General features: G+C 36.8%; 1 protein-coding gene across 3 annotated transcripts; it reads left to right on the forward strand.

The window, feature by feature from the left end:
* Nucleotides 1–523: 523 nt before the first annotated feature.
* Nucleotides 524–13,149, forward strand: LOC111865588 (F-box only protein 44). 3 transcript variants are annotated; one of them, XM_033751887.1, is made up of 5 exons: nucleotides 524–696; nucleotides 6,720–7,058; nucleotides 9,394–9,625; nucleotides 11,300–11,432; nucleotides 12,835–13,149. In XM_033751887.1, the coding sequence occupies exons 2-5, from the start codon at nucleotides 6,728–6,730 to the stop codon at nucleotides 13,033–13,035; spliced, it is 897 nt and encodes a 298-aa protein (XP_033607778.1). In that variant the 5' UTR covers nucleotides 524–696; nucleotides 6,720–6,727; the 3' UTR covers nucleotides 13,036–13,149. The 3 variants fall into 3 exon arrangements, with proteins under 3 accessions (XP_033607778.1, XP_023709521.1, XP_023709522.1); XM_023853753.2 differs by having other exon boundaries at nucleotides 524–665; XM_023853754.2 differs by having other exon boundaries at nucleotides 674–818.
* Nucleotides 13,150–13,835: the final 686 nt, after the last annotated feature.

Raw genomic sequence — 13,835 nt, forward strand, 5'->3', positions numbered from 1 at the left:
CAGTCAATAACTGCTACGTGCGATTCTTTATATATAATTTTTTTCACACAGACCTTTAACCGTCATTTACAGTATACACTGCACATACACTTCGGTGTATTACATCCATTCCGAAAATCTCACAAAGAGGAAACCAATTTTTTAGTACGACCTATTTGCAACTCTTCTCCATCAAGGTCTGCAGGGGAAACTGATAATAAGCACATAGAAACCATACACACTCGTATTTAATCATATCATCTATTTCTGCATTCCAAAGAAACCGCCAAAAGTAACACCAACACACACGTACATCTTTTGCTTCCGTGTTAACGTGTTATGGCCGAGTTTCCTTCATTCTGAGTTTTTTCGTTGTAAGGCAGAGAAATGTAATTTAAAGATGTAATTATGGTAAAGATATCTTTAAATTACATTGCGCTGCCTTGCAACGAAAATACTCCATGAAGTTAGTTAATTATGGTAAAGATTTTCTGTATGTTGGCAATGGTTTGGCAGCAATGCAGTCAACCTATGAACGGTAGTCTCTACGCTCCCTAGGAGCTAATACGGAATATCTCTTTGGTTGAGCTCATAGAACTTTTCATTCCCAAGGTTGCGTGTAGATGGTATAATCGGTATAATTCGTATGTACAGTCGAAGCTGGTGTGACAGTGACAAGTTTTGAGGTATTAATAATTGTTTAGTTTGACAGTAAGGGTGCGTTGGTGTGGTGTTGTATATAATCCCGAGATAGAAATAGGATTGGCAGTGGGAAGGATAGGAAGTTTGCATTTGTGGGTGTTAGTGTATCAAGTATGCGGATTTGTATTAACCAATAAGTAAGTTGTGATTAAATGATATAACATGACTTCATAATTTTAATCCTAGTGTGGCGTGTTATAAAGTAATGTGAAACATGGGCCGTGATAATTGGAGGATAATACCAATACAGTTGCCATTGCCAGAAATCAGTTTTCCTCCTCCTAGTTGAAGAATGTGGTGTCAGTTGTTCTTAAAACTTGTATGAAAATGTAGGCTGTTGAGTATTTATTAGTATGTTGTAATAAGAAAGTCCCTGTTCTTAAGTACACCCCATGCAGACGTATGGGGAAGTGGAGGGATAGTTGCATGCAGCTGTAACCTTGACACAAGATGAAGGTAAATTGTCAACTTCAGGCATCAACCACCTATCCCCCTGCGGAGTTTTTATTGGTACCCACACATTGAAAGCTGAGTCGACCCAAGGGCAAGTTTGAATACTCTGAGAGAAGAGAAAAATTTCACTCCCCTTCTGGGAATTAAGGTGCAGGTAAACCAACCCATCTTCTAGTCTCTATCCAATTGGTGATTTCAATATGCTGTTCCAGCATATAGCCGAATTACTTACAGAGACAGAACACTACATGTCTCCCAAGCCCCTGGCATTTAAACACAAGATCTCAAGAACATAAAGTGGCCTGCAGTATCACTCTTGATCCCTAACTTCAGACCAAATATCAGAAATACTATCATAGATTATGTCTGTTGTATGTGTTAGATCTGTGCTGGAAGGTGTAGCATTTCTATAACTCTGTTTTTATTATGATATTCAGGTGATCATTATTATATATCAAGGTTCATTGTGCTGTAATATACTATAAGGTACTTGTATCTTGTATCTTTATTTTCATTTCCATAGATCTTTACTGGCTACCAAAGCCATCGGATATAGAACATGTCAAAACTTACATATATTAGTTATGAGAACAGAAACTAGTCCTCTTACACCTATATTCATAAAAGGAATGATAATTATACAATTCAATAATTTAACCAACATGTACAATTCATAGACGTTAATACCTTATTAAGCTCATTCCTTAAAAATATATATACAGATATCAATTAAAAATATTTTTAAATAATACGATATAATCAGCATTGTAAAAAGTTTAGTTCATCTTGTATTTAAAATACTTGTCCAACATATAAACAAGACACTTTTCAAGGCCAGTTTAAATTGTTTTGTATTATTGGACAGACTGCTTAAGTTTACATCTTTTTGAAGATGGTATGACACATTAGTTGTAATTATTCTTTTGGACTTTGTCCCTAATCTGAGATTAATAAAACCATTACATTTCAAAAAGTGGCCCTATTCCTACATGCATTAACCTGTTTTATACAAGAGTAATTCTTTGTTAGACATTGAGGTTTTGTTCCAGATAATCACTGTATGTGTTAAAATATGCTAAAGTGGGAAACACTTTGCATGAACACTGAGAATTTTGGAGAAGGAGTGTAAAACAACCTGACTGGGTCAAAATTGCTGGACAAATCAGAAAAATTGATCACACAACCCACTGGACATGTGTGGCATGTTTTACTGTGACAACAGAAAGAATATTTTTCATGGCACTGAAGTAAAACCTTACATTTGTGAAAATAAATATAGCAAAAGTATGTCTAACAAGAATCGCCTGTTATTACTCGACATATGGTACATTACAAATGACATCATTACATTGCTAAATGCCGTTATTTTGGGCTTTTTTTTAATTGCTAGTGGGGTGGGACTAAGTCCCTTGTACTGCGGCCACTTCTGGCCTATTGTACCAGCCCAAGATGATAGGTGAGGGTGATTGTGGAGCAATTGGTGGAATGAAGATTGGCAGGGGAAACTGAAGTACTTGGAGAAAACCTGCCCCAGCGCCACTTTGTCCACCACAAATCTCACTTGACCAGACCCAGGATTGAACCCGGGCCACCATGGTGGGAAGCCAGCGACTAACCGCTTGAGCTATGGCACAGCCCTTATTTTGGACTTAGTTCGTTTTCTGAATTTATTAAAGCCACTGTGTTGGAGAAATTGATTCTATTTTCCTCTTTGTGTACACAGTATACAAGAGGAAGCTACTCTGTTTGGGCCTCCAGTAAATAGAAGACTGGAATAACTTCCAGTTACCCATCTTCATTGTAAATTGTCTTATATACTTGGCCTTTGAAGACTTGCTGTTTGCGATTGGAGAGTAGATGTACCGAGGAACCCAGCAGAGTAGGTTCTCTCTGATATCCTGTTCACCTAATGACATAAATGGAATCAGTTTCCAAGAGATAGCAATTTTAATAAAATCAGGTAATGGATAGACCTGACATAATAGTATTCTCCATGGCTGTACAGCCCTTTGGGCCTAGGCTGCTTTTTCAGCTTCTTAATTGTATACACAGTCAGTAGGGCTCCTCTGATGGGGGATCAGTCTGTCAGAAGGCTGCTACTTACAAACAAAACAACATAGACATAGAATAAATGCACACAGACATCCATGCCTCAATTGGGATTTGAACCCATGACCCCAGTGTTCAAGCAGGAGAAGACAGTTTATGCCATAGACCAGCGACCACTGTGATTTGCGCGTAATAGTATTGAGCAGTAGAATATTCTGCATTTGTGATGCATGTATAAACTGTATAAAACAGACTAATGTAAAGCATAGTTTTAATATATTAATTTTGTAAGATGGGGCACGTGGTAGTGTAGTTGGTTGAGGCACTATGCTACAAGCTGGAAGGTCGCGGGTCAAGTCCTGATGAGGTCATTTGATTTTTTCAATTGACCTAATCCTTCCAGCTGCACTATGGCCCTGGGGTTGACTCAGCCTCTAACAGCAATGAATACCAGGAATTAATTAAATAATTTTCCTGGGGAGTAAAGTACGGCCAGCGTGTAAGGCTGACAATCTTACCACCATCTTTGAGCTAATTGTCTAGATAATGTGGGACCCTCAACGTCTCACAACCCTATGGGCCTTCACTGCCTGATACAGGGATAGCTTTACTTTTTTACTCTACTTTTACTTTTATAAGACAAATGATAAAGTGAAAAGAATTATGTCTAATTTTTAGTCCTGTGTGGTGGTTGTAAATGAAGTAAATTGTGGTATAAGTAGTGGAGACTAGTATCAGGAGCTGTGTTATGTATGAAAAAGGAATTACATGGAAAAGGATGATGCACTGGAACTAAAAATGCACCTGACTCATACACAGTTGACACTACATGTAGCTATCAGAATGTCAAAGTACAAAAATCGTCTCTTAAGTTTAACATATATGTTTAACAGAATTACTGGGGTTTTGGACTTTTTCCATCGTCCGGAATTTTAAGTAATACAGAACACAGTGTTTCGGAAACTGGATCTGTTTCCGTCTTCAGGTGAGAAAGGAAGACACCTACTCAGCTGTGCCCCTTAGAAAGAGCTAATCTCAATCACTGGATTGAGATGATGGAAAAAGTCCAAAACCCCAATAATTCTGTGTGTCATCCACGATCATCAGAACCCATTAGAATCTAATATATGTTTAAGTTACTTATTATTTTGTTCATCTGGCTGAATCTATAAACTATCAATAAATAAACATGACATTAAAAATTGTTGTACGAAAACACACATTATTATTTTTAAAACCATTAGTCATTCTGTATAGGTGAAATATATTTTTTAATTAAAAATTGTTAACTGATCTAACATACCTACTGCATTATTTCTTAGGTTATATCTGTGAATGTACTGTTTTCTTCACAGCACACAAAATTATTAGACTTCAACCTCTTTTTAAAAAGGAAAGATATGAGAAAAGAAAATTGTGACCCCCCCTCCATCTCTGTGTTATCGTTTTCATCCAGGATTGTTGAATTGACTAGGAAAAATAATTTGGTAAATTACTTGTGGAGGAAAAAATGTGTACATGTGTAGTTATCCCTTCTCAACATAGTGGTAGAGAGAACAGAAATGTTTGTATCTCATTAATGAAGTGTACAGTAGAATGTTTACAGCTGTGAAGAATTATGTGTAACCCCCTCAGAATGATTTTATATCATTTCTGTTTAGTAAATGAGAACACTGTATATTTAGAGAAATACCTGCAGGGCTCAAAATTTTGAGATGATTTTTGAAGGTAAAAGAGGAAACATTATATACTTATACTACATATTTAAATTAACTACAAAAGATGTACCACAAGGTACTGTCCTTGGTCTTCTTTTGTTTTTGTTGTTTGTGATTTTTATGATTCTACTATGAAAATTGTACAATAGAAAATAAATGAGAAGCTCAGTAAAAGTATGAAAATTGGTTATGTTTGAATAAACTTTACTTGAATATAATAACAGTTTTTCATTACATGCCACACAAAATTAAATGCTTCTGAAACAGCACTTAAAAGTGAGCAAACTATATGTTCCGTCACATTTACTTTTAGGATTTAGGTTGTATGAAAATATCAAATTGTATTACATATTGAACCCTGAAGTAAGAACTAGAGCTCTGAATGCTAAGCTGACTTGGCGTAAGGATGTGGAGCACAGGATCAGTGAAGTCTACCCTTCGTTCTGTTTATGTTATAAGACCCCTCGTAAAACCAGGGGTGTTAAACAGAAGTTCATGTTGTGGGAGCCATCCACATGGAATTAAGTGCTAGCCAATCAGATAGACCACACCATCTGCAGTGCTCATTGTTTTGTGCAGCACCTAGTGACAAAGAATAAAGATGCTGACTTCCAATACGCTAGCAGCAGTTGCACCTATGCCTACATCAAGACAGAGAACAAGAGCAAGTCTCTGAGGATCAGCACTATCAGGCCAACTCCACACAGTAACAGCGTGTGTCCCGCCAGCAACACTGACACTTGACTCCACTAGCAGTCACCTAAATCCACCGGCAAGTTCAACAGCCAGCCTGCAATCACCAAGCTGCCGCTCAAGGAAGACCACCGACACAAGCTCAGGCTAGCCCTCTGTAGCACGAGCTTTGCCCAGCATCCATCAGGTGTGCCCAGCCTCAGACATACGGCCCTTTTCAGGGCCACGACCTGACCAATTATTACATGCTCTGCTTCACTGCTCATCTGTATATTCCAACAGCAATAAATATTTGTTGTAGAAGTTTTATGTGGTTGTGTCTGTCCATGCTACCAGATCTGACGTCCCACGATATTGTTGTGTGACAATATGTTCACTTTAGACAGCAGAAAGCTCTATGGTGATAACACTTCCCAAATTGCAGTCCCATATAATTTCTTTATTGATGTTTGTTGAAAATAATATGGGTTTATATTGCACGACGTCACAAATTCATGGCTTTAATACTAAACGTAATTTTGATCTGTATCACCCTCAGACAAATTTGACAACTTACCAGAGAGGACCTTATTATTTTGGAATTAAACTATTTAATCATCTTCCTTTAAATATAAAAGAGTTGATCCATAATATTAAGCAATTTAGAGCAGTTTTAAATGCTTTTTATATACTAAAACCTATGACACTTAGATGAATATTTTAATTGGGGATAGTTTCTTGTTTAGCTGTGACCCATTATTTGATCTATTGTCATGTATGTGTTCCAATTTTGTATTATATTTTATATACACATGGTAGGTTATGTAGTTGCAGTGATGTGTAGGGTTTCATATGCTCGATTTATTGTTGTGGCTTTATATGCATTGTTCTGTTGACTACTTGCTGATTTAGCAAGCTTGTGGTGTAATGGGTTCTGTATCCAATGGCTTCGGCCTTGTATGGATGTGCTGGAACATGTAATAAATACAATACAATACAATACAAATAAAAAATTAAGACGTTTGTTTTCATGACCCTGTTTCAGATCTTCCAGTAGGATTTAAAAAATACGTATTAAAGACTGTCTTCATTAACACTTAAATGATGATGACTGTGTAGTTACTGAATGATTTTATTCCATTTCAGATTTCGTAATGGGGCAGAGAATATCACAGAATACTTCAGATAGCAAAACCAATGACAGTAATAAGAAACTGCAACCAGTGGAACACAGTGTGCCAGAAGAAATCCTTGTTCATATCTTGAGTTATGTGGATATTAAGACATTAGTAAATTTCAGGCTTGTCTGTCATTGGTGGAAGCATTTGATTGATAATGAGGTGTGGAGATTGAAAGTATCCAGAGAGAAATACAGGAGTTTAAAGGCAGTGGATCCTAAATGGAAACTGCCTTGGTATGTTTATTATAGGATATGTGATAAAGATCCTTTTGAGAAGAATGTATTGAAGAACCATTGCGCACAAGGTTGGTATTAATAAAGAATAGCCTCTGTGATCTTATACCAATTTTCTGTTCTTAAGTTGCTCATGTTTTTTATCAAATTCTTCAGACTAGTAAATGCTATGCAGTCATTTACTTATTTTTTTTTTTCATCCTTTTTGTGATTCTTATCTTCACCACGAATTCCATTCATTATATTACTAATTTTGTGGTACATTTCATGTGTGTTTCTTTTTTCACCTTTTAATTATTTAGAAGATGGCTTTTCTTTCTAGAAACTTTCATGTTTCCCTTAGACTTATCAAGGTAATACCAAAATGTTCTTTAAAACATACTTTACTTCTATAATTTTACCCAGATCTTAAGCTTCTCAATTCCTTTTTGCAGTGGGAATGGCAGGAGAAATTTTTGAGTGGGGCACAAATATATATTCATTTCTCTTAAGAGCTGCGAGCAGTGGTACATTCAGAAATAAAGTCCTGCATTTCATTTGAAGTGTAGGATTGATAAAGGGTTAATCAAAAAGGGGAAGCACAATAGATAATTGGAGGTCCCAGTGCAAGGGCCAGGTTATTATGGCCCACCCCTCATACATTCATCCAATCAATACAGTGAAAAGAAATACACTTGGTTGTCGACTTACGACCGACTTCCGTTCTGACTGACAGGTTGTAAGTCAGTCTGGTCATATGTTGGCCATATATTTATTAACAATATTTTTTTAACCTTTCTAATCATTTTATCATCTTTATAGTTTATTTTTAAAAACTTTTACAATTTAATAATCTTTTATTTTTCATTTTTTTGTGGTCGTAAGTCGACCAGGTGTCTTAGTGGTAAACTCTCAGCATAATGACAGTCTCCTGTGGATGGAAGTAGAACCAATGTAAAGCCAAAAGATGAAACATATGAGACATGATAACTTCTCTTCATACAGCTGGAGACATGTTAAAGTATATACTCAGTATGAGCATAACTTACTTATTGCAAGGAAAGAAACATTTTGCTTAGTAGAGTTCTGCAAGGAATAGTTTCATATCACAATATAATTTTAAATTGTTAGAACCTTCCAGATTTTTCAGTGAAAGAAGATACTTGCAGCTTTCTTTTATTCATTTCATTTATTTCTCTATAATTCTTGTAACAAAGAAAATAATGTTGCTTTTACTTCAGCCAGTTAAGATTGATCCCGCTCATTGAGTGAATCCAGCAGAATCTGGTTCCTTTTTATTGCCTGTAAGTGACAACTTTACTGAGAAACAGTTTTCATACTCATTTTGCTTTATTTTATGACAGGTTTATAGTACTATCGCATATAGTTGTATGCTAAGTAATCAACCAGTTTCCATGAAATTTAGTATAAACTTCCAACTGATTTTTTACAAAATTTAGTATGAACACTGGGCATTGAACAGAACCTGCAATCACACTTCACAGTTCCTTAACCACAGTAATACCAACATGACAGGAAGGAACTGGAGATGAGATTAACACCAGTAGCTTTTAATTTAGGACCATGAAATTCTGTGGGCGCGTAAGGCTGACAACCTCGCCGCCATCTGTTAGCTGATTGTATATAGAAAATGTGGGAGTCTGAAAGTCTCTCAACCTTATGGGTCTTCACGGCCTGTTACCATGAAATTCAGAATGATGAAAGTGTCCAGCTGTTTATGTGCTCATTGATATACAGGTTTTGAATTCTTACATTGAATGTATAGTACACTAGCAACCTTCTGTGTAACTCTTTTGTAAGATAGGTCCCTTTTCTCTTAGTCAGGTCTACACCACATTGGTACAACATGATGCAATTTATGTTATTTGCATGCCCTTCCAGTCCATTGTTGTAGGATGTCAAATAACATCACAGGTTACAGAGTTTATAGTTCTGTTCCATTTAATAGCAGTAATTAATGAGCCATGTTATCTGGGCAATTGAAATTTTGTGTGAGGATACAACATTAATGACCTTACATATTTTTTATTGAATAGTTCTCATGCTCCAAAAACATGAACATGATAATGATGCAGAATGTTGAAGTTATGTTTTTAAAACTTCCAGGCAGTGGAAATTGGGCACAGAATGCCACCGAGTTGAATAATTAGTTTTCCTTTACACATAAAAGCTGTAAAAGAAGTTTGTGCCTTAGATTCTTCCTGCAAATTCTTGTTATCTGTAATACATGGTATTTAGAAGCCTGAGATGTATACAGTGAACATTAGAATCATAATTTTTAAAAGCTGTTTTGAAATGTTCATAAAAATGGAAATGTTAAAATTAGAGTTCTCTATTTTTTCAAGCAGTTCTTTCATATGTAAAACTCATTTTAAAGTAATGTGTAAACTTTAATTTTTTTTTAAGATAATCTCAAATATTGGAACATTTTGAGCAATGGAGGTGATAAGTGGGCTATAGAAGATCCTCCTCAGGGGACAGATACAGTGCCACAAAGTGAAGAATTTGGTAACTTCACTAGTTGCTTTGCCACATCTTTTCACTCTTGCTCTAAAGAACAAGTAGTTGATCTGCTCTCAGAGGGTATGAATAGCAAAGTGATGGATGAGTTTCAACCCATTATTGAAGTCAGTGAATGGTAAGTACTGCCATTACTTACAAGGAATGAAGTATGCAAAAATAAGATTGTAAAATTGAATGCTCCTGAGAAGAATTATTCATGTAAGGAATGCAGGTCTCGTAGTAAGTAATGTAAACATTCATGAACATTAAAAAGCTGGTTTGAAACCTCGTGATATAATATATTATGATTATTTATGAATAATATGTGCCGAGGTTAATAAAATTGCTTCAGTTTTATTGTTTGCTTTGATGATAAAATTATCAGTTTACACCAATGAAACAGTTATTCCATTGTATCTGCACTGTACTTTGGTCTGCTTCATTTGTATATCTATTTCTTAAAGAACATCTCTGTATCACATGACAAACATAGGAACATAACTGAAAGATGCCTTATGGTTTTCATAATAATTGTTATAGTTATGTCCTCTTGTTTTGATGTTACTCTGTCTCTGATTATGACTTTTCTCAGTAACTCCCCAAATGCAAGTAAAATGGTTATGAATTTAGTCTTGCAGTTTCCATGTGATTAAATATAATGTGTGGTTTCAACTTCTGGCACTAGACCATGTCAGATGTTGAGGGATTTCCCCACCTCTTCTCAGGGCCACCCCATTACCTGAACATATTTTGTCGCCTCTTACCGCTAAACATGAGCTTCTTTCACCATCCATGTGGTTCCTCCATATTGGTTAGCATCTCATTCCTCTGTTTATCTAATTAGAGCTCATCTCCAGGATGTTGCCTAATGTGAGAGATATAGGCTATAAGAGCAGCTAAAATCCCTTTCCAAGTCGTTAACCCTGAAGTTTGCCAGAACCTACAGCATTTGACATGGCCTAAACCTGAAGTCCAGAGTCACATGTTGAGCTCCAGCCACCAAAACCTAAGGACTAGAATGGTTAATAATTGAGAACATATGAAGCAGCTTGTAGTCAATTAGTCAATGGTATATCTATCTCACACAACTCCTGAGTTCGTCATATTTACAGATGAAATGAAAGTAGATTCTGTTACTGCTGCTTCCACTACTACTACTACTACTACTAGTACTAGTACTACTACTACTACTACTACTACTACTAATAATAATAATAATAATAATAATAATAATAATAATAATACCACAACAACAATAACAACGACCAAAGTCACCATGACGTCTGCCTCCATGATGGCACCCACCAACACCACTGCCGCCACAGTGCCACCTTTCAGGAGAATAGAAAGGAGAAACTCTGACATAAATAATAATCGTTCAGTTTTAGATATTAACCACATGAAAGTAATAACCATAACAAATGCTACCAACTAGTAGATACCTCCAACCTGTTTATATTACTCATATTAAGGCCTACATAAATACTCCAAATCCAAGAGGCCCAAGTAAATGTGACCAACTGTTGAGTAAAGGCTGGTGAAGAATAACTGAATTGCATGCTAATGTCTGAGAATGCAGAGTAACGTTTACATATATCTTCATGTTACTGGCATACGTAAGCAAATAAATATAATTTCAATGTTACATTTCCTTTTAACAGATTGTTTATGGTGCTGCTTAGGCTTTGTGGCTTTGAATGTGGTTTCTTACTTCAGTACTGCTTCATTACAGCTTACGGTTCATAACCATCTAGTCTTTATTGCAGGATATGAAACATCAAATGTTCTGAATATACTTATTTTATTGTAGGTATGCTGGCCGGTTTGATTGTGGTTGTGTATATGAAATGAAGTGTGAATTGCTGAATGAGAAGAGAGAACCAGTAACTGACATCAAATGCCATGAATCACTCAAACAGTGGGAAGGAGGAGTATGGCATAAGGTGAAGTATCTTTCTAACATCAGTGAACAGTTGGTATAGCAACTAAGGTATGTGCTGGATGACCAAGGAGTCAGGGTTCGATTCCAGGCAGGGATCAGATTTTTCTCTTCTCCATAATGTCCGTACTGGCTCTTGGGCTCACCCAGTCTCCTGTACAATGGGTACAATGAGATAATGTTCTTATGAGGTTAATATATATATATATATCACCACTAATTTCTGTGTAAACCATGCATAACTTGCTTTAATATTGCTGTTAATATGTCATCATGAATATTTTGTTTTGTAAGTGTATCCTTGACACATCTGTTCTGATTATGTTATCATTTAAAGAAAATATCCATTGTTTAGATCTGTGACCTAGGAATGACTAGTGTAAGCAGATATAGTAGACTTTATGTATGTGTTATAATTACAGTAATCATGGAAGTGTTATAATTGATTGTAGTCACGACCTGTAAGTGGTCAACAAATTGAATTACCGATCTGAACCCTGTCTTTAGTCACTGATACACGTGACAGTATGATTAAAAAGTAAAAGATAAAGGTATCCCCTTAACAGGCCGTGGAGGCCCATAGGGTTTTGAGAGGTTGAGCCTCCCACATTTTCTAGACATTCTGCTCACAGATGGCGGTAAGGTTGTCAGCCTTATGCTCCAGCCACCCTTTACCAGCAGGAATATTCCTGGTACTCATTTCTGTTAGAAGCTGAGTCAGCCCCAGGGCCATAGTGCGGTTGGAAGGATTTGGTCAATTGAAAAATCCACCTCATTGGGATTCGATCCTGCAACCTTCAGCCTTGTAGCATAGTGCCTCAACCAACTACACTACAGCGTGTCCCCCGTGACGGTATGATTAGGGTCATAAAATAAGATATACAATGAGTAGGTCATGTAACACAAAGTAAGCGAGACATTCGTACAAAGCTTTGGTCTGAAAACAGAAAAGGAAGAAACCACTTAGGAAGCCTAGGTATACATGGGAGAAAGGTACTAATATTTGTATTCAGGGAATATGGATTGGATTCAGCTGACTGAATAGAATTCAGTATCTGGCTCTCATGATTATGATTAACCTTATGGTTCCAAAGATGTTGGGGAATTTATTGAACAGCTACTGGACTATCATCTCAGGAAAGTCTGTGCTGCATGGAGTGAATAAAGTTTGGATCTTACTATGAAGATTTAGTAACCTGATGTGCATGGACTCAAATACCTTTCCATTCTCTCGCTGCTCGCAATAGATCATTATTCTTATTTGAATTCTGGAGCGTGTTTTGTTGACGTCAGTGTGCATTTATGCTAATAGCCACGGTTGATACATAATTTCAAATCTATCATATTAAAGTTTCAGATTTTTTAATGTTTTTCATTATTGACATTTGTTATTCTTCCCTCTTCAGGTAAGCTACGTGTTCCAGAGCTATGGACCAGGTGTTAGGTTTATTAGATTTTATCATGGAGGCATGGATACCCAATTCTGGGCTGGGCATTATGGCAGTAAAATGAGTGGAGCATTTATAAAACTCAGGATTCCTGCACCCCCGTCAAGAAGATGCAGCAGTGCAGAGGATGAAAGTGATTCAGAAGATGATGTGTTATAACTCCATTGTATTTCTTGAGTTGAAGCTGGCGCCAATATTGCATTTGAAATTCATCTCTGTTGAGTTATTGCTGCATTGTAAATTGTATATATATATAAAGATTCTCAAAATGAACATCAAATTTCAAACAAGTTACACTGGCTAAGAATACCCCTCCTCGGATATCCTCTTTTTCATGTGTGGTGCTACAGGCCATTTCAATTCAAATCCTCCCATTTTCCTGAATTCAGAATCTTGTTATGAACATTTGGTAGGGCCCTTGGATGGGGGATTGGCCTATCACAAGGCCTCTGTCTATACAGGACAGCACAAAGACAGAAGAAAAGTCATAAAGAATACTGATGCCCTGTTTGTATGGAGTGTTCATAGTATTCGTCAGATATAGCCATAATATTTGTTGATAACACTAGTACAGTCAACTCTCGATTATCCGGGCTAATGGTGGGGATGGAAGTCACGGTTAATCGAAAACCCGGTTAAGCCAAATTTTATTATACGGGCTGGACGACTGTGAAGGGTCGGAGTTCGAGTCCCGGTAGGGTCAAGAATTTTAACTTCTCCAAATCGTCCAGACCGGCTCTGGGGTCCATCCAACCTCCTATCCAATGGGTACCGGGGGCTCTTTCCCCGGGGGTAAAGCGGCCGGGGCGTGAAGCTGACCACTCACCTCCAACTAGTGCCGAGGTCAAGAAAATTTGGATCTATACATCCACTCCCCCACACGCCTTAATGGCGTAGGGCTTAATTCGTTGAGCAGAGGAACAACTTTACCTTTTACCTTTTAATACCTTCATAATACT

Source organism: Cryptotermes secundus, unplaced genomic scaffold (genome assembly GCF_002891405.2).
Source record: "Cryptotermes secundus unplaced genomic scaffold, Csec_1.0 scaffold1137, whole genome shotgun sequence".
In the NCBI taxonomy this organism is placed as follows: Eukaryota; Metazoa; Arthropoda; class Insecta; order Blattodea; family Kalotermitidae; genus Cryptotermes; species Cryptotermes secundus.